The 20863-nt window shown below is 40.8% G+C and overlaps 1 protein-coding gene across 1 annotated transcript; it reads right to left on the reverse strand.

Annotated features, from left to right (window-relative positions):
* Window positions 1-4161: 4161 nt before the first annotated feature.
* TMEM26 (transmembrane protein 26) lies at window positions 4162-20277 on the reverse strand. The gene is made up of 6 exons (XM_054382573.1): window positions 20087-20277; window positions 16899-16977; window positions 8533-8634; window positions 7780-8000; window positions 6961-7037; window positions 4162-4577 (listed from the first exon to the last, which is right to left on the reverse strand). Exons 1-6 carry the CDS (start codon window positions 20275-20277, stop codon window positions 4162-4164), a joined length of 1086 nt encoding a protein of 361 aa, XP_054238548.1.
* Between the last annotated feature and the right edge of the window lie 586 nt (window positions 20278-20863).

Here is a 20863-nt window from a genome sequence, read left to right on the forward strand (position 1 = left end):
TGATTTAAAGGCTTGCCTGTTTTCTCTTGACACAGAACCAGAAAACCAGGCTTGTGCAATTTTAGATGCTACTGTTCTGTTTTAATGCCTTTAAAAAAAACTTTATTTTTGAGGGGGAAAATAATGATTGGGTAGGTTTCATTTAACTGCATAGTAAGAATATATTCCAGGGAACTTTACAAATTATGTGTTTGTTTGTTTGTTAAAGTCAGTATATCATTCAGAGACTACTCATATGTTTTGTATTTTGAGCCCTAAGCCTTAAGATCTTTGTAATACTTAGATATGTCTGTAAGCATTTTAGACATCTGCAGAGTGTTTTCACCAGCAATCTCACACACTGTAACAGAAATAAAAGCTGTACGTATTTGGCATGCTACATATTATGTTTCTAAATGCATATATGTATTGCTATGCATCTGTAAAATGCATCCTGTGAGCAGATATTAAACACATCCTCTCTGAGATTACCTTGTGACTCGCATACTTGGAGGCAAAGGTTCTGAATAAAGCTGAACATATCCAGAATTTAGAGGAATTTACTGCTGTTGCTGTGGGTTTTCAAAGCTGCAGTCAGAATCTGGTCTAAGTAATTAGCTTATGAAGGATGGAAAGGAAAAGCAGCATGTGGAAGATGTAATTAATGGGAACACATAACAGTCAGCTCTCACATAATAAATTGGCAGCTATGCCTGAGGTAACTGCCTTTTATTTGCAAAATACAGTTGGAATTTTTTAAAAGTAACTGCACATTTTCTTCCATTTCCACATGGTCCCAGAGAACACAGTACAGTACAAACACAAACAGCAACGCAATAAAATCATGGTTGGTTGAGGTTTCTTCAGGCTTAGGGCTATGATCTTATTTGAGCCAATGTCCAAAGGAAAGGAGGAATACATTTTAGATAGGGAAAAGACAAGTGGTAAAACATTTTAGTGGGGTTTTAAATGGAATAATCTAAAACGACACAACAGAAACAACCAGAATATATAACAATAAATGGCTAGTTATCTATTTGCAGAACAGATGTAGTAATGTAATTTTCCTGACTTGAGTAAATAATGGTTTAAGATAAGCGTTCTAAAATCCTTCAGGTTTTGAAGCTTTAATTTTTCCCAGCTGAAAGTTTACTACAGCTTTTCCTGACCAACAAGTGTGGCATCGGTTGTTTTAAGGTACGCCACAGGTTATGGCAGATCTTTTGCTTATTGCAAATCTCTGGAAGGGTGCAGGATGACACAATGGTTCCACACACCCAGCTACTGATTCAGCTGACTCAAAACAACCTGCTGGAAAAAAAAGAAATCTGTGCTGTAGTCCTCCCTCTCAAAAAAATGTGTGAGAGGAAGGTGAGGAGGGCTTGCAGCTGGGGTTTGCCACTGTGACCAAGCTTACAAGCTACTAGACTTCTTAACTGCCATTTCCAGGCTTCCCATGAACTGCATGAACTGCATGTTCCTGCTGCTACCTGGCACATGTGATTCCTCTTTGCACACAAGTAGGGAGATAGACTACCCATCACTTAAGTGCTTCGTTCATCCATTTGAGTTTTCATTTTGTTTTTAAGATAGTGGGGAGGGGGAGGAAAAGAGCAGTCCAAATCTATTCTACTGTAAACTGAAGGAGAATGTAGCCTATTTTGTCTGTGCATGAATGAGGATGGGATCCAGTAGTAACAATCTAGCATTGGAATGAGTTCTTCTCAGTGTAAATCTGATTAGAAGTTTTACTGCTGTTTAAAATGGAGCGGCCTGAAGACCAGGAAATACAGTTCTCTGTAAAATATTCCTCCTGTAACTAGTCTCTTTATTGCTGAGCCCAGGGGATCTTGCATTTGCTGCAGGCTGAGCCTGCTAGGCAGTTTGTTGCTGAAAGAAGCTGTTAAATAGACGGCATGTTTTAAAAAGTGTGTCCTACAGTTTTTGTGCTGATGAATTTAGAATGATGTTCTAGCAAGCTCAGTGTACTCCAAATTAATTAGCAATGATCTTTTTAACAGGATAATTACTGTATCAGCAAGTAGTAATGTGAATAGTCCTGGCTTGCATCAACACGGAATAGATGTTGCAGTTCTACCAACTGATTCTAAATTTTGTGAAAGGTTTTAGACAGTGCAGCTGGTCAGCAGAAGCACTTCAGCTTTTTTACCTCTAGACTTAAATTAAAATCCCAAATGAAGTTGCATTCCACTCTCCATATGTCTGCCTTGCAACACCACAGCAAATGATGATTGGCTTTTAAATTTCTGATGGAAAAAAGGCCCAAAATAAGTAGAGCAGGAGGTGTTGCACTTTATTACTAAAGTATAAAGGCTAGGAAGGACTATGAAGTATATGAGACTTCCTTCTTTATGGCTGTGTGTTTCCTTATTTTATAATGGAAGGGCCTGATTCTGCAGAGAACAGTAACAGCTCACATGTATAAAAACATGTTCACATGTCCTGGAATTTTTAAATAGGTTAACCTTTCAAAAAAATAAGTATATCATTGCTTATAAGACTATGGATAAATAGACATATGACTGCTGCAGTGGTGGCAAAACCACTTTTATTTATTCCTTAAACCAGATTCTGGTTTTAGGTAACCAAGGCTTTAGGAAATAAGGTTTAATTAACAAATTAAATAAGAGAAATTGCCTTAATTAGGTCAATTTATTTGCTAGATTGTTTTTAATATACTTTTTCTGATCTCTATTAGAATGGATGCAGAAATTCGTAAAAGTACCTGCCATTCTCTGTGAGAATATAATTTTTAGGCAGACTTCCAAAAATAACTTGTTTTGCTTTCATAGAATCATAGAATCAGTCAGGGTTGAAAGGGACCACAAGGATCATCTAGTTCCAACCCTCCTGCCATGGGCAGGGACACCTCACACTAGATTAGGCTGGCCAGAGCCTCATCCAGCCTGGCCTTAAACACCTCCAGGGATGGGGCCTCAACCACTTCCCTGGACAACCCATTCCAGGGTCTCACCACTCTCACTTTCAGCCTCTGTCAGTTAAGACCAGCAAAGTTAGTGGTCTTACCTTGATCTAAGGTAGGCATTCTTGGGAGAAATTAATAGGGTCCCACGTTGTTCACTCCAAATGCGGAAGAAGTAAACTAACAATTAGTAAAGATTATAATTATAAAGATTCATTTTGTAAAAATTAATCTTGACACTCAACAGACTAGGCAATCTCTGAAGTTGCTTCATGGGACCTTGTGGTGCTTTCTGAAATGTGAAGCAGAAGCCTGATCCTGTTGCCTAGGTTGTCTCACCAAACTTAAGCAGTGCCATTTTCTTTCTAGTTAGATTGCATATCTGAGTCAGGCCACTTTTAAAAATCATACAAAACATTTCAAAGTCTTGTCTCAACTGCAAGCACAGTGAAGACAGAGTGGGGTAGAGGTTGTTACAAGTATTCTGGATTTTTAAATTTTTTCTCATTGTTCTAACTGGTAGAAATAAAAAAAGCAAGAATCTCTATAGAAAAAAAGTCTGTGATAAATGCAGTCTTCTAGGTTAAGTTAGGTTATTCAGACCTAAGAGAGTCTTTTGTACACAGTTTCATGGTGTTGCATAGTTTTTTAACTCAATCTAGCAAAGGATGAGGTAACATTTGAAGAAGACTGTTCATTCAAGAGTTTGAAGATGTGCAGATGTCACAATGACAGTAGAAATCTGTCATCTCCATTCGCTTGCATGTCTGCACACTCATTGCTATTGAAGCTGCTTCCATACCCAGTGAACATATTCATCACACTACTTAGAGCCCAAACATTCAAGAAGAGCTAAATGCTTCTTTACTTCCCATAATGTATAGGATCATCCTTCTCTTTGAATACATGCAAGTACATATGTTAGCAAAGTGCCACCAGAGATAACAAGCAGCTTCGTAAGTGTGCCAAACCTTTCTTGTTACTACAAACTATTGCTACAAAATCCTTGCGGATAATATAATAGGAAACTAGTCAAAACACACCATACAAATGGATGAAAAAAGGTCCCATTTCTATGGATTTGCTTCAGAAATTTCCCCTACAGTTTAGACAAAATTGTTCATATCTTGATGGAAGAGATGACTTGGGCACTCAAGATACATTTGATCATAGAAATAGGCTACACTCTTCTGAAGAAGCTTTGGGAAATGCAGCCTCTTTCCGGTCAGTAACTGTGTTCATTGATCTTCTGATGGAGCTTGGGTTTCCTTTTTTTGAGGAAAAGCAACAAACTCTTTCATTTCATTATCTTGGTCAGCAGCAGCATGAGTATGAGCTTCATAAGGCTCGCATGGGCAACAGCTGACTTCTCCTTTCCTGCTCTTCTGCAGAATGGTAGCACGAAAGTCTAACGTTATCACTGCCAAACGGTACAATTGTAGAGTCACAACTAAGATATTCTTAGCTGTAAAAAAAACCAGCATCTGATTAAATATTCCAAAGTGGCCCATCAAGATTGAACGCACAATGAAGAAGGGGCCATCCTGTATGAAAAGGCTGACCCCGATGTTCCACAGTTCTGCACTGTACCTGCACAGCAGCAGGCTGGGGATCCGCCTAGTTGATGCAGTTGGTTTGCAGCCAATATGCTGTACTGGAAATAAAACACAGTTATGTTAAAACTACTTTCTAAAACTGAGTCAGGCTTGTTTTACGGGCAGTTATAATCCAGGGTACCCTGGATTATAAATGCATTCAACTGTAAATGGTTCAACATAAAGCATATCCAATTTCTTGGATCTGTTTGAGTGAAACACTCTAAGCAGGCACTTAGGTGGTCTGCTGAACAGGACCAAAGCCACTTCCTCCTTTTCTATCCCACAAAGCTATCAGAATTTATACATGTTTAAACCAAAAAGCAGAAGTAGATCACCTAATCTTTCTGTAACAACTTCCCCAGGAGCTTTGGTTAGATCAACACCTAGGCTAATATGTATTTTTAAGAAAAAAACTATCATGCTGAATGGCAACAGCCTGAGCTGTAGAACTTCAATTCACTCCAGGCTAAGTCCTTGCTTTTAAAAGATTCACCAGATAACCATTACTTTTTTCATGTATTATAGTAAAATTAAGTCATGCCAATATGGGGCAATATCGAACATTATGGATAGAAAGAAGCTGTGTGATTGTTGCTTGCCATATAGACTTGAACCACAGTGACTTGTTCTTTGCCTTACATGCAACTGTTGGAACTTGCACAGATGTGCTCCCATTGGCTGAAAAGGTGGTGGTGGGCTAGAATGCCCTTTGCGTCATGGCATCTAGAGATGGACCTAGAAAGGGTTGTGTGTGGTAAATACAGCTGCCTCTTATGAAAATGTATGCAGCTTAACTGTCTCTCTGGCAGCACAATTCATTAGTTTAAAAAACATAGCTACTTGCAATGCACTAACTGTCAAACATTGCAGCTTCCTGAAATTCTATTGTTTGAGTCAACACTGAGGAAAAGAAAAGACGAAGCTCAAGTGGAAAATGAGTTGTAGAATGTAGAAATTTGCTGAATCCAATAGGCAAAGCTTCAGCAGCAGCTAATTTTTTTAATATGTTTTTGTGCTACAGCTGTTTAATAGTCCTGACTGTTTTACTGCAGTCCAATAATAAATGCCTAAAAATTTCTATTTTACATCATGTTTGAAGTGCCAGTAAATATTCTGATGCTTGAATAAAAAGTACTCTCCATGCAACTGCATAGGACTACTGTATACACTGCCCCATAGTAAATTTCAGGGCAATGTGATTCAATAATTTATTTTTTAACTGGTAAGTTTAATTGAATAAGCAGAAAATCAATAGCTAGAGAAAAAAAGCACAGTACAAGAGATAATTTCAGGCTGTAATTTTTTAAGCACTTTGAATTTATTTGGATGGTGGTGATGTGTAAGGGATTTGTTTGTTTTGGTTTGTTTGCTTAGGGGTTTTGTTTGGTTGGTTTTTTTGGTGGTGTGGTGCTTTGGTTGTTTGGGGGTTTTTTGTTTGGTTGGTTGGTTGGTTTTTTAAACCTGAGTGTTGTGCATCTTTAGGAGAATATATGTTAGCAGCAATAGGAACTGCAGCTGATACAATGTGAAATGTAATCACATCAGGTTTTTTTCAGGAGGTGAGCTGCTGAGGCTGAGATGCTGAATATTTTCATAACTTCAGTATCGAAAACAAAGCCTAATGCTGTCCATGAAGAAATGAAAAATTCCTGGCTAATGAAAGGATAATGAAAAATTCCTGGAATAATTTTTTTCATTACTACTTTTTAAATTATTTTTTTAAATCTTATTATTCTAGCCAGTGTGTCAACCTGGCCATCAATTTTGTAGAAGACAATCATGAGAATAACAGATCTTTGAACTAGTATAGTTAACTTGCAAACTTGTAGGGACTGGAGGCTAAAATGGTTGGAACAGGTGACCATTGAAGCAATTTTCATTATTCTTCTTGGACACAGAGAAGGCCTTTCTGCCTAGGAATAAATAGAAGCCCAAGTTGGCTGAATGCTGGAATTTTTAGATTAAAATAAGATGTACAGTCCAAACATTACATGGTCCTTTAGGCCCCCTGCAAGTAGGTAACATCATCTGTGCTTTTGACTGTGGAGTTCCCTGTGGTTAGCAAATTCCCCTCTCTCCATAGGATCTAGTAACCTACCCAGATTTGAGCCAAAATATAATCCGACACCAGATATAATTTGAGAGCTCAAAGTGAAGTTTAGGACACTAAGCAGGTGCTCCAATACAGTATTTTAATTCCTTTTTTTTTTTTCCCCCTGGAAGCTGAGAGTTTTACTGGGGAAATCAGAGGTTAGCCACAAACAAGTGTTTCCTCAAAATGAACCAAATTGGCTTTCTTCAAAAGCCATGCTTGTTAAATTATTTTTTTCCACTCAGAGTCCTTGGTATAGTCTGTAGCGTGTGCACAGCCACGAGATACGCCAGCAAAAACTTAAAGCATTTGTTCACCTTTTTTTTTGTCTGTGCACAAGTACTAACCTGCAAGATCAAGTGGAAACTGTAACATACTCCAGGTCCATACGGCAAGAATTGCATTTATGAGAGTGTAATTATTCCTGCGGGAGGGGAAAAAAGTGGTAACAGTGAAGATGCAGTTTCCTCATGTAGTAACAAATATTTCCTGTAGTATTTGGGATGCCATTTAAAAGGTGGCTGAAGAAAACAGTGATTGACATGTAAGGCTAAGAAAAAGAGAGGCACTTTTTGGGATGGAATGTTTGCCCTTCAGGCTACATGTTCCAGCTGTGTAATTACACTAAATATCTGATGCTAATGATCTAATGCTAAGGATATGGAAGTAGACTATGTGGGTCAAAGAGGAGATATCTTTAACTTTGTGGTGATTGCATATTCCTCGCAAGCCTGAAGCTTCTCTGCCAAGTGGGAAGAACCTCTTTTCCTGCTGTAAAACGTTTTCTTAGGTACTTAAAAAAAAAAAAAAATAGTACATCTGTAAGAGAGGGTGAACCTCTTCTGTGACACTATTTTTCTTTATGATAGATGTTCACAGCTCATCTCTCAGTGCTGTGAGAGGGAGATGAGCTTGCTTTCTCTGGGAGAGATCACAATGTCGAAAATTCACACTATTTTATGCCTTTCCCTTCCCTCTTATCTTTGAACACTTTGTCATTCTATCATGAAGAAAGTACATATGAGATAACCAAAGAGGCAATTTGGAAAATGAATCACTAAAGCAAACTCTAGTTGCTTCCTTGCCAATCAAAACCAATTCATTAATCTGAGCAAAATAAATATCTTGCATTATGCAAATTATTTCTGTTAGCAATTAGTCCTTACCGAACTTCTTGAATGTCCAAGGTTTCACTAGCAAATTCAAGTATATCTGCAGCTGTTCCCACAAACATGAGAAGCAGCTGAGACAACTGATCCCGGGTGATTTCAACTCCAATGGGGAGAAGCCATCTCCCAACTACTAGCAGCAGTAGAAAAGTTTGGTGAAGGGCCAGTGTCCAAACAGTCTCACAGATTGTGGAAAGCTGATTCACAAAGACTTTAGCCTGTTTAAAAGTCAACAACAGTAATACACTGTAACTTGAGGAGACTGACATCACAGCTACTTTCACACACTGTATTAATTCTCAAGCTTGCTTTTGTTCTCCTTCACATTATATCAGAGCAAATCATCTCTATGTTGCAGGCATAATTTGGAAAAGGCACATTAATAGAAACTTTGGGTAATGCGAAGCAAGGCTGTCTCTCTATACTCCTCCTGGTATCATTTTTCAGCTGAGTGTAATCCTTTGCGGAGCCATCACCCAGATAAACTTTGTCAGTTCTGCTACTGAGATTTGGAAGAGAATGGTAGAGGAGTTTCCTCTTCACACAGACACTTGTCCTACCAAAACTAGTTGGTATGCAGAACACTGTAGGCCATTTTCACAATATGGTTGTCTGAAACTATTCTCTTTTTTCCCCCCCTTGTTTTAGTTTTACTCACTGTGTGAGGAGCTTGCCCAAAGAGACATAACAGTTTTTTCTAATTGTTTAATAGCATAAGAACTCTCCTAAGAATAAGAAAACGTGTCCTACCGTCTGAATGATTCCCTCACTTCCATGAGTGCTGTCTCTGGACTGATTGAAGTCTTGGTTGCTAACATTCACCTGAACTGCTTCGGGCTCATTACCACAGTACTGTTGTGAACAAAAACATCAGACATACATAAACATTCCATACAGGGAGCAGCCACACTCTGCGGCTGAAAGAGTCCTGTTTGGCTGAACTGCAGAAGGTTCATTTATTTACAAAGGTACATGCTCACTCTGAATGTAATTCCCCTCTTGTTCACAGGGAAGAAATTCCTCTCGTGAGGACAGGAGGGATGTGTTGGTAGGTCCCTGAGAAAGTGTATGATTGTAATATAGAAAAAGATGTAAATTCAGAGGCTGATGGAACATGTGACATCTTGGTGCTGTTAAGACCACATTCTTTGAATGTGATCTCCTTGCAGCAGTCTAAACAGGCTACTGGGTTTCCTACACAGTCTCTCTCTGGCTAAAACAGTAAGATTTGTCATGGTCAACCTCTGTACTCAAACTTGCTTTCAAAATATCTGTTTCTCATCTCTACTATCCATAATGGGTAGCAAGAGTGATATTGTGGTGGGAATCTGTTATAGACCACCCAACTAGGATGAAGATGTAGATGAAATTTTTTATAAGCAGTTGAGAGAGATTTCACAATCACTTCCCCTTGTTCTCATGGGTGACTTCAACTTCCCGGATAACTGCTGGGAATACAATACAGCAGGAGGATACAACAGTCCTGGAGGTTCCTGGAGTGTGTGGAGGATAACGTCCTGACACAACTGTTGAGGGAGCCAACAAGGGAAGGTGCCCTCCTTGACCTGCTTCATGTGAACAGGAAAGAACTTGTGGGGGAAGTAAAGGTTGGAGAGCATCTAGGTTTCAGCAATCATGAGATGATTGAGTTCTCTGTCCCTGGGGAAACAAGGAGAGGGGTTAGTAAAACTGCCACCTTGAACTTCCAGAGGGCAAACTTTGGCCTGTTCAGGAGACTGACAAAGTCCCTAGGCAGGCCACCCTGAAGGATATAGGAGGCCAGGATGGCTGGATATACTTCAAGAGGTGGTGGAGTTGCTCTCTACGTAAACAAGCAACTAGAATGTGTTGAGCTCAACCCAGGGGGAGGTGATAAAAGCGTTGAAAGCTTATGGGTAAGGTTGAAGGGACATACAAACATGGATGATACAGTTGTGGGTGTTTACTACAGACTACCAAACCAGGAAGAAGCTACTGACGAAGCCTTCTACAGGCAGCTGGAAGTAGCCTCAAGATCAAGTGCCCTGGTGCTCATGGGTGACTTCAACCACTTGGATATTAGTTGGAGAGATCACGCAGCCAAGCACAAACAGTCCAAAAGGTTCCTGCAGTACACTGATGACAACTTTCTCCTGCAAGTAGTTGAAGAACCAACAAGGAGAACTGCAATGCTGGACCTGATATTAACAAACAAAGAAGAACTGGTTGTAGATGTCAAGGCTGGGGGCAATCTTTGTTGCAGTTACCATGACATGTTAGAGTTTAATATCAACAGACAAAGAAGCAGGGTGATGAGTAAAATTTCAACCCTGGACTTTAAGATGGCAAACTTTCCCCTCTTCAAGACTCTACTTAGAAATATCCAGTAGACTAGGACTCTGGAAGGAAGGGGGGCCCAAGAGAACTGGTCAATATTCAAACATTATCTCCTCCAAGCTCAAGAGTAATGTATTCCCTTGAAAAAAAATCAAGTAAGGCAAGCAGAAGACCTGCATGGATAAGCAAGGAACTCTTAGTAAAACTCAAAAATAAAAAGGAGGTTTACAATATGTGGAAAAAAGGACTAGTTAATTGGGAGGATTATAGAGATATAGCCAGAAAATGTAGAGAAGCAACAAGGAAGGCCAAGGCCCTCCTGGAACTGAATCTGGCCAGAGGGGTGAAAGAGAACAAGAAGAGTTTTTTCAAATACACCAATGATAAAAGGAAGAGCAGGCAAAAGGTGGGCCCACTGCTGAATGATATGGGAGATATGGTAACTGATGATGCAGAAATGGCAGAGCTGCTGAATGCCTTCTTTGCCTCAGTCTTTACTCCTAAGACCAGCCCCCAGGAACCTCAGTCTCTAGAAGCAAGGGAGCAGAACTGGAAAGATGTGGACATTCCACTGGTCAGTCAGGACCAGGTTAGAGATCTCTTATACCATCTCAAGACACACAAATCCATGGGTCTCAATGAGATGCATCCACGAGTGCTGAGAGAGCTGGCTGATACTGTTGCTGAACCTCTCTCCATCATCTTTGAAAAGTCATCGAGAACAGGAGAGGTGCCTGATGACTGGAAGAAAGCAAATGTCATTCCAGTCTTCAGAAAAGGCAGGAAGACCAGTTAGCCTCACCTCCATCCCTGGAAGTCATTTCTAACCCTATGGAAGACAAGAAAGTTATCAGGAGTAGCCAACATGGATTTACCAAGGGGAGATCCTGAAAAAAGCTCAGGAGATGTGGCATAGATGGCTGGTCAGTGAGGTGGATTGCAAACTGGCTCAACAACAGAGTTCAGAGATTGAATTGACGGGCCAATGTTAATGGGATGAGCTTCAACAAGGCCAAATGCCAGGTCCTGCACTTGGGTCACAAAAATCCCAAGCAATACTACAGGCTTGGGGAAGTCTGGCTGGAAAGCTGTCTGGCAGAAAGGGACCTGGGGGTTCTAATCAACAAGCAACTGAGTATGAGCAAGCAGTGTGCCCAGGTGGCCAAGAAAGCCAATGGCATCCTGGCTTGTATGAAAAATGACGTGTCCAGTAGTAGAGAGATGATTGTCCCCTTGTACTCCACTCTGGTGAGGCCACACCTCGAGTATTGTGTCCAATTTTGAGCACCTCAATACAGCAGAGATGTGGAGGTGCTGGAGTGAGTGAAGAGGAGGGCAATGAAGCTGGTGAAGGGCCTGGAAAATAAGTCTTAAGAGGAGCAACTGAAGGAGCTGGGACTGTTTAGTTTGGAAAAGAGGAGGCTGAGGGGGGACCTCATCTCTCTGTACAACCACGTGAAAGGACATTGTGGAGAGGCTGATGCTGGTCTCTTCTCACAGATAATTAGTGATAGAACAAGAGGGAATGGCCTAAAGCTACCACTGGGTACGTTTAGACTGGACATTAGGAAAAAAATCATAGAAAGAGGGGTCAGGCATTGGAATGTGCTGCCCAGGGAAGTGGTTGGGTCACCAACCTTGGATGTGTTCAAAGGTCGTTTAGACGTGGTGCTTGGGGATATGGTTTAGGGGTGAAGTTTAGGGGTGAACTTTGCAGAGTAGGGTTATCACTTGGACTTGGTGATCCTGAGGGTCTTTTCCAACCTGAATATTTCTGTGATTCTGTGATAAAAAGTTCTCTACAAGTGCCATTGTCTTCTCTATGACTTCCCTCAAGGCAGAAATGAATAGAGTTGGGGTAGGACATTTTGGCTGTATTCTCTGCTGTGCCACTCCCCTTAACCCCCAGCTGTGCCTTATTCTGCAAGGAAATTCATAATGTGAGAGGTGAGATTGAGCAATAATTAAGAAAAATGGTCCTGTTGTTGCTTGCCCCTGCAGAGTAGAAAAAATCCTGGTATTTTTACTTCCTCCAAGTACTTGGTGCTCTGGGAACTCTAATGTTGGCTAAAACATGCTCTTACTTCAACTGCAGTAAACCAGCAGTGGGACCATGTCCTATCTGAGGTCTGCAGCACTGCACTGTTCTTCTGTCTGCCTTCACACCCAAGGGTGGCTCCAGAGAAACCAGGCTATGGCTCTAAAAAAAAAATCTATCTTCATAACAATCCCTTAGCATCTCTCTTCATTGTAATAAATAAACTACAAAAAGGATAATTAGAAAACCAAACTATGCTGTTCTTAAAGACTTTTATCCTCTCCTGTTTGTGCCAGAGAACACCAAGTTATTTGCATTTCTCCACTGGGCCCCCCACCATTTTATTGCACAGGGAGTGATTTTCTGCAACAACCAGAATGTACTCTAGTGCATACTGAGTAGCTGTTTTCAGCATAATGCCTGCCAATATAAAGGCAATGTATTCCAGCAAATGTCACATTCTGGGAAATTTCAGATTCTGCTGATACTTTTCTTGGTCTCTGATAATGTTGCTCTGTAGCTGGGTGAAGGCTGCCTCTTGCCTGACCTTGTCATAGATAAATGGAGCAACTTCCTATGGCCTGAATAATCTAGGGGGAAAAGCCACTGCTTGTTGCTTTTATAATTGGTGGTAAAGGTTATTAGACAGAATGCTTGCCTTATTTGGACAATGGGTGTGAGAGTGTAACGTGCACATGTGGGGAAGATGGTATTTCCATTTGGAAAAGGGAAGTTTTAAGTTCTGGACATGGAAATAATGAGGTAGAGAGGTTGGTACTCTGCATGGCTGCAGCCTTCTGGGGCTTATCTCTCTAGGTTAGCACTTCAAACAAAGGAGAAGCACAGAACAGCTTTCAGAGGATGTTTCAGAAATTAAACTTCACTGGTGCCCTGGAGAAACTTTTTTATCTGTTGCTTGTAGAGAAAATCTAAAGCCTGCAGCCCCCAAGGTCAAAATCAGTCTTTCTGAATACCCCCCACAGGCAGTGTGACACAGTTGGCTGGGAAGACCATGACCTAAAAATATTAGGTAACTGGTGTAACCACCCCAGAATACTAAGAAGTGAATGTCTACCTTGTAACAGGCAGCCTGGATAGGGCCAAATGGATTAGTAACCTGTGCTGGAAGGCTAATCCACTTTGACAGCCTGTGGTTTGTCATGAAGTCTGCATCTGAGCTTGCTCCTCTGCCCCCTTCTGTCTGACAGAAGTAAGAGGAAGGGAGCCATATGAACTTGCACTAAACTTCACATCAGAGTTTGAGGATTTTTTTGCTTGTTTTTTAAATCCTATTTCTTAGAGATTAATTTGCAGCAGGACACAGGTAAGGCAGCCTGTTGCACTTGCTGTATGTGCAAGGATGGTGGATATTACTGAGAGAACACCCTGCAAATAAATCAGGTGGCTGAAGGACAGGGGTGAAATGGGAGCCCGTAGCAGCTATGCAGTGTGAGTAGCAAGGTGTGTGGGTGCTGCTTAGCAGATGCCATTGCTGTCCCCATGCTAACAACCAAGAGCAGGTAGCTCTCATGATGGCACCAAAGCAGCTGATCTGCTGTAGAGGTGGAGGCATGCACTTCACAAACTGCCTGAAAGGCACTTCTCAGGGCCAGGTCCATATCTGTTCACTACTGCATGCAGGCAGGAAATGTAAAACTTTGTCTATAAAGTCAGGCATTTAAGTAGCCTTTGATTTTTATTTTAAGTATGTTGAGATCTGGGTTTGGTTTGTTTCTCTCTGAATATTGATTGAATGGTGATTGCAGTAGTGATTCACTTCAAAGTTTGGAGAAGAGCCTTTATTTTCATCATGTATATGCATGTAAATAGGACTGTTGGTGCTAGGCATATTTACTTAGCCAATTATCTATGTGCAGCAACTTAATGGAATGTGACAAGGAGAAAGTGAATACTAAGTTTCACAGGCAGTTGATAAATATGGTTTAGGTCTTTACTGCTGGAGCCCAGTTGCTCCTAGGTATCAAGGCAGTGAACACAGCTAAACAAAAAAATGCCTTTTTATAAAATGAAAACAGGAAGAAATTGTACACATTTTGCATAAGTTCTAGCTTGATCTTCTTCCTGTGTTTCTTTGGAAATGACGCTTATGTCGCTTTGATTTATAAAACATCTAATCAAAGCAGAAATGCCGTTGCATGACATGATAGTTTCCCAGCATGTGGCCTCCAGAGAGCTCACTCTAGGTGCATGGGGAACCCTTAAAACACTGAACTCATTCAGCAAATTTATCTTTGCGTGTTATTCATGATCTGTTGGTCCCTAATAAAAACTACATTATCTGTAACCCCTTGTAATGGGTTCAGCATTGAGATGGTAAAATTGACACTTGAATAGCAGGGGAGAGTACTCCTAATCCTGTTAATGTACACAGAGACTGGCAGTCTGAGTACACTGTGGAAGAGGCCAGCCCTTCTCTGGAGCAGGCCCTCTGTCAAGCAACAGGTACCCTGCTTGGTCTCCTCAATTTGCCAGAAAGAGTGTGGCCATCACTATGGCAACATATGTGATGTCAAAAATTCAAAGCACCCATGACTGCTTCATTTTGCTCATACAGGAAAGCTGAAATGTAAAGCAGGGAGAAAAGATTGCTTAAGCTGCCTTCCAAACTGAAGATGATAATGGATATGGGAGGGGAGAAATGGTTAAAGATGTACGATCATTTTTAGGAGAGTGATACACTAGAATTTTAGTTATTCAGAGAATCCCACCTCAGAATGAGGCTGAGGGAATGGGCAGTAATAGTCACTGTTTTCTTAAGATGTTCAAGTTAAGGTGGTTAAAAATAATTACAAGGTTTGCCAAGTGTATTTTTACTGTCTGGGCAGCCTACAACAGACACAGCACTGGTAGCCAGGTAGGCCCTGCAAAAGGAGGTCAATTTTTGCTTTCTGTGGCAGTGATGCACTGGACATTTGAAAAAGTAACAAGTATTTGTTTATCTGAAATCTTATACAATCTTAAGAAAGAATGTTTGAGGGGTTTAATGGATTAAATGGTTTAATTTTCTTGCCACTCTATTTTGTAAACAGCAATTTTTTCACTCAGTACAGTTCAATTTACTTTATAGTCTCTCCTAAACATGTATTTCATTGTAAATTCTTTTCTGTAAAGTGGTAGTTTCTGTGCAGCCAGTATTTCAATTTTGATATATGAACAGCATTACTTATGTCCATCTCTGTAGTACTCAAGGCAGATTGGCCTCTGTCTTTAGGAAGACATGCCTTAAATAACAGCACCAACACAAACACTTGGGTGTTTCCTGTTAAAGATTCAACATGAGATCAAGGTTCCACTGCCTTAAAGACCACAAACTGGTTTTATGCTGTATATATTAGATGTATGGATCTAGCAACTGCATAATTACCCATTCTCTTAGTAGTTTAATAAGGAAAATCCCAGGAATACTTTACTATGAGAAGTAGTACTAGCCTGGGTGCTGTGTTTGAGAGTAATTGTTAGGAAGGCTGCTCCTCTTCTGGAGGTATTGTTTTTGAATCTATTAGATCGTGTGTTTCCAGAACTCTCTTGTATCTTTCCAGGTATAAACTAAGCTGTTAACTTGATATACTTCCTCTTTAATTCACAGTAGCAGTGTATCAATAAGAACAAAGTATGCCATGTTCTAACATCATTTTGGGAAATAAACTGCTGCCTTTGACTACAGAATTAGCTTGTTTCTTGGACTAGATTTAACTATGACAAATGTTCTCAATATCCACATTACCTGTCTGTGACTGTTTAAGGAGATTTGGCAAAACAAGATGACAATAAATTCCTGCTGCTGTATTTAGAAAATGCCTCAGGCATTTTCAGTGTAAACACAATTTTGAATATTTGATTATGCTTCTGTGGGCTCTAACAATGTTTCAAAGGAGAAAATGAGACACTATGTCTTCTTAGTCTAATTTATGTATTTTCTTCTGTTATCTTTTACTTGTGTTCCTATCAGGCTCTTTTCTTCTGTGTATGTTAGATACTGCATATGTGCAATTACTGGATGAAAATCCCCTTTTCACTATGTGGTAGTCCTCTGGGGAATTGAAAGCAGCCCGCATGAAGAAGTTGTTCACTCAGCATGGGCAGCTGTTGTAAGTGGCTCTGCCCTAGCCCAGACTGCCAAAAGAATAATTGCCTTTAAAATATTCTACCGTCTGTTTTAGTCCTGAATTAGAACCCAGACATCCTTTCCCAGATTACAACAGAGCACAAACAAAGGAAGGATATAAACACTGACAGACAAATTATCATGTCAGCTATCTGTGGTAGCAATCTGTGCCTATTCTCCTAGATTGCAGCAAACATGCAGTAATTTGGGTTTAAGACCCCTTTCAATGATACCTCTCTCAATTCTGGCATGCTTGGACTTGTGATATCTGCCTGTAAGAACTGTGAAACTCATATTTTATTTTACAAAGGGCTTTAAAGCAATGAAATTATCACCATCCTGAGAAAGATTCAAGCTTGTAACCTGGGGGTGAAAGACTGTTTTTCATACTTCTAGTCCTCAGTTCCCCAGACAAATACAAACAAATGCTCTCATTTTTAGCTTGGAACAAGGCTCATTATTTGATATTTAGGAATTCACAGTGGTTATAGTAGAGCTGTAACTGGATTGGGAAACCCACCAGTATAAGACACAAAATTGGAACAAGACCTGGCAGACTTCTGTCTGTATGCCCAACTCCAACCCATCAAATAATGCATCAATTCAAATTAGTCCCTCTTGTTGTATAATAAATACCTGAGTCCCATGATGAATTTCTAGTAGCCATAGTGATGGTACTGTGCAAATCAGATATAAAAATATTGCTGGTGAAAACCTGTGAAGGAAACAAAAAGTTAGCTTGGTGTTATGTCACATTGTAAATACCACATAGCCTGTCATTATCTGCATTGAAAAGCATCTTTTGCCTCCTACCATATGAGATATAAGAAATAGGGTAACTGCAAATAAGAGTTGCTGTTCTTGCTGAATTCCTCATGCTGTCAGTATTATGAATCTTAGGATTATTTGTATGCCCATCTCAGATCATATATGGAAGTTTATTTAAAATATCTTTTTAAGAACTAACCAAATGCACTTCCCTGTTTATATTTCCATGACAGCATTCTCTGTGCTTTAAATAAGACAAAAAGCCTCTAGCTAACATGTTCGTTCTGATTTCATGAAGGGTGAATTAATACATCTAGTCATTTCACTGAATGATGCTGGGGTAAAGGCTGTTGATCAGAATTCTGTGCACTGTCACAGGAAAAGTAGAAATAGCATCATTCTGCCTGAAACATGCATTTCTTCAGTAAGAGGTCTTTCAATGAAGGCTGAAATGGTTTATGAAAATGGGTCTTGACCTTGTTTTCCCATTTGTATTGACAATTGTATAACTCTTCAGCATTTCTATCTCAAAGTTCTTCTCTCCCGGCTAGTCTACATAACTTATGATGGTGAAGCTTTATTATCATCAGCTTCTTGAGCTGAGTTTATTCAGAAGTACTAGAGAGGATTCATTACTCCTTCTGCAAGCACCAATTCTAGTGAGGGTTGCTGATGTTTTCTTATTAAACACATGCCATTTTTGGGGTGGGTTTTTTGGCAATTTCTACATGTTTTGAATAGGAATGAGGTCTGATGCTACTAACGCTCCATTTAATTCTGCTGTAGTATGGAGTTAGCATTGCTGTGATGCTGCTGCGATGCACAGCAGCCTTTGCATCACATATGTGTACTGGTCCAGGACAGGGCAGTGGAGTCAAACACAGCATACTTGCTTGGTTCCTTCTATCCTGTTACTAGCACATTCAGCAGTGAATTTAGATTACTTTTAAGTAAGTATCTGCAGAAATATTTTGGTCAAACACTGTTGCAATTATTATTTGTTCCTATACTGAATGTAGCTTTATTTTTTAAATCATTACTTTTCCAGTGGAGATTAAGCCCCACTGCTCAGGAAAATGTCTGGATTGCTGAGCTGCAGTGAGTTGTTTCAGATAATCTCCTCTAAATAAAAGGTTTGGGTTTTCTTGGGTTTTGTCATTGGTTTGGGGGGTTTTGGGGTGTTCTGTGAGGTTTCAGCCTGGTTATTTTGGGAGTGAACACACCTCTTATTTGAATGGGAGAGCTAAGAGATTTTACAGTACTTCCTGTAGGACTTGAGCACATGAAAAACCCATCCAGCTGGCAGGTTAGCAATACTGAGCTAATGACACCAGATCAGGCCAGGAGACTTTTAAAGGTTTTAACCCTACCTTTCTTTCAGAAGGAGCATTCTAGAGGAAATAGCACATGGCCAGGCCAACAAATGGTACTTTTTCTCACATGTGCCATTTAATTTTTTTTTTTTTTTTTTGGTGCTGCTGTAATAAGTAACATTCTTCTGCCAATAATGAATGGAGAAATAGAGGCTTTGGGGGGCAGGAGAGACCAGTGGCACAGTTTGTGTGTTCCTTGGATCAGTGATTGTCTGTGGACATGTTTTTGTAAGTAACAGCACCAGTTCTGAACATGTTTTCCACCAAAGCAGAAAGTTATCCTGATGCAAGGAGATGCTGGTCATTTGTCTACAATTCTTACTTATAAATGTTCTGTACTGTGCTACTTAAAGTGCTGGACCACAGCCATTTTCAAAATTTCCTTCTAGCTAAAACTATCTCAGTCTTCTAGCACATGTATTAATCTAAAATGCATCTGCTTTCTGTATCTATTTTTACTTGGATTTTCCAAAAGCTGCCATAGCAAGTGTTACTTCATGTAGACTTTGCCTTCTCTCCCCAGTGAACTGGGTCTGCTCACTGCCTCTGTCTCACAACTTTGCATTTGGAGCTTTGCTGTTGTTACATTTTCCTCTGTCCCAGACTTTATTGCTGCTTTTATTACATTCAAATTTAGAGCATGGAACACTTGTGTGAATTGTCACACAACGCTACTTCTATTATAATGAGTTTCACAGGTTGCAAGGGGCAGGAATTTAAGATCATTCCAAGCAGTCCAGAGATGGCTTTTTTTTTTTTTTTTTTTCTGCTTAGGGCCTGCCCATAGTTTGAGTTTTTAAAAAATAAAAGATCCTAGTGAAATCTTAACAATTAATTTCATGACCACTTCTTTTTTACAGAGCATTTGTTCTGGCTCACTGAGCACTGATGAGCTGTAGATGCCTGCAGTAATTCTTTAGATGCATGTAAAAACCCATGGGCTTGGGCAAACTGCTATGACTAACTTTTTTGTTCATGTCTCAGGCAGCCTTTCATGCATGAAAATTGTCCTTTGGAATAGCCTCTCAAATCCAAATACTTAAGCCATTCTTGCTGTATTGCAGTAGTAGTGACTGCTCATCTTTTATTTGTCACTGAGTTTTGGTTCACACACTAATGTGGCATTAGCAGTCCTGCAAGTGGCAGGGACAGGGAATGCTGTCCCAGGGGAAAAGGTGCAAACCAGAGCTTGGCAGGATGGGATAGGAGGTGCAGGGCATCTGCATAGAACAGCCTGCGTGGGACCCCAGCACTCTTCTGTACGTCACACGTATAGTCCCTGACACGTTGTTGCTTAGGAGGTGCCCAGTGGTGGCACTGAGGGAGTGCATGCCCCCCACTTCCCCAGCCCCACAGGATCAGCAGCTCGAAGAGCATGTACCGCTTGCTACTTTCCCACATTTTTCAGCTGTTGTTATGGATACACACAGAGAACTGTTAAAAGAGTCCTTTCCAAATAATCTGCGGCAAAAATACCCCTCCTGAAAGCCCTCTGGATTTGGCATTGTGTTAGTTTGGGCTTCACCAGTTTGCCACCCTTCACCCCCAGGTGCAGCAGTGGAGAAGACTCGCTTGGAAGAAACAAAGCCAGAGCAGCAGCCGCAACAGGCAGCCCCACAGATGCAGGAAAGTACATGCAAAGAAGCAAGAGGGGCTCCGTTGGAGCCGCTGGGATATGCTCACCATTTGTAGCCTCTGCCTTGCTTAAACTTGAGGGTGAGCCCTGTCTCCAGGAACAGGAGAAGATTGAGCAGTGCTAGCAGCCAGTACTTGGATTCTTTCTTCACTGCAGTTACTCTCCAGACCCCGATGACAGAGTGCAACACAAAGAGCAGGCGAGTAACCAGAGCATTGAGCAGCACCATCAACTCCATCCTGGAGCAGCCCCCTCCCCTTTGCCCCGCACTGCAGGGGCCCAGCGCTTTTTAGGAGTCTTGGGAAGCTGCCCTGGGAATCACGGGGAAGCGTGCGCACCACAGGCACACAGATCTCTTCTCTTCCATCTCCACAGAGGGGCCCATTATAACAAAAAAGAAACAGCCTTGCCCCTCCCCCAGACTTCCTGAAAACTTTTTAGAGGGAAGAAGGAAAAAAAAGGCTCAAGCTTCCAGGCTGCAGCGGTTCGTAGCATTCAGTGCAGCTCTGACCACGCCAATACAGGGGCGTGAGGAACTTCTCTCTAGCCACTCTCTACCATATGCTCGAGAACTCAACGGCAGAACTCAGAGGCTTCTGTCTCACACAGGGACCATCTCTCTTCTTGCCCTGCTTGCTGCTGTCATCTCGTAGGTTTCTAACAGAGACAAGATGTAAGGAGCACTATTAATTGGAACCTTCCTTGCTAAAAGCTCCACTGTGTCACTGAGACTGCAAGCCCTGCTTTCCTTTCCCTGCTCCATGAAAGATGTAATTCATATCTGGGAATTTTAAAAATTGTTTATTCAACATTGAACAAAACAA

The sequence above is a fragment of the Indicator indicator genome, chromosome 7 (assembly GCF_027791375.1).
Source record: "Indicator indicator isolate 239-I01 chromosome 7, UM_Iind_1.1, whole genome shotgun sequence".
In the NCBI taxonomy this organism is placed as follows: Eukaryota; Metazoa; Chordata; class Aves; order Piciformes; family Indicatoridae; genus Indicator; species Indicator indicator.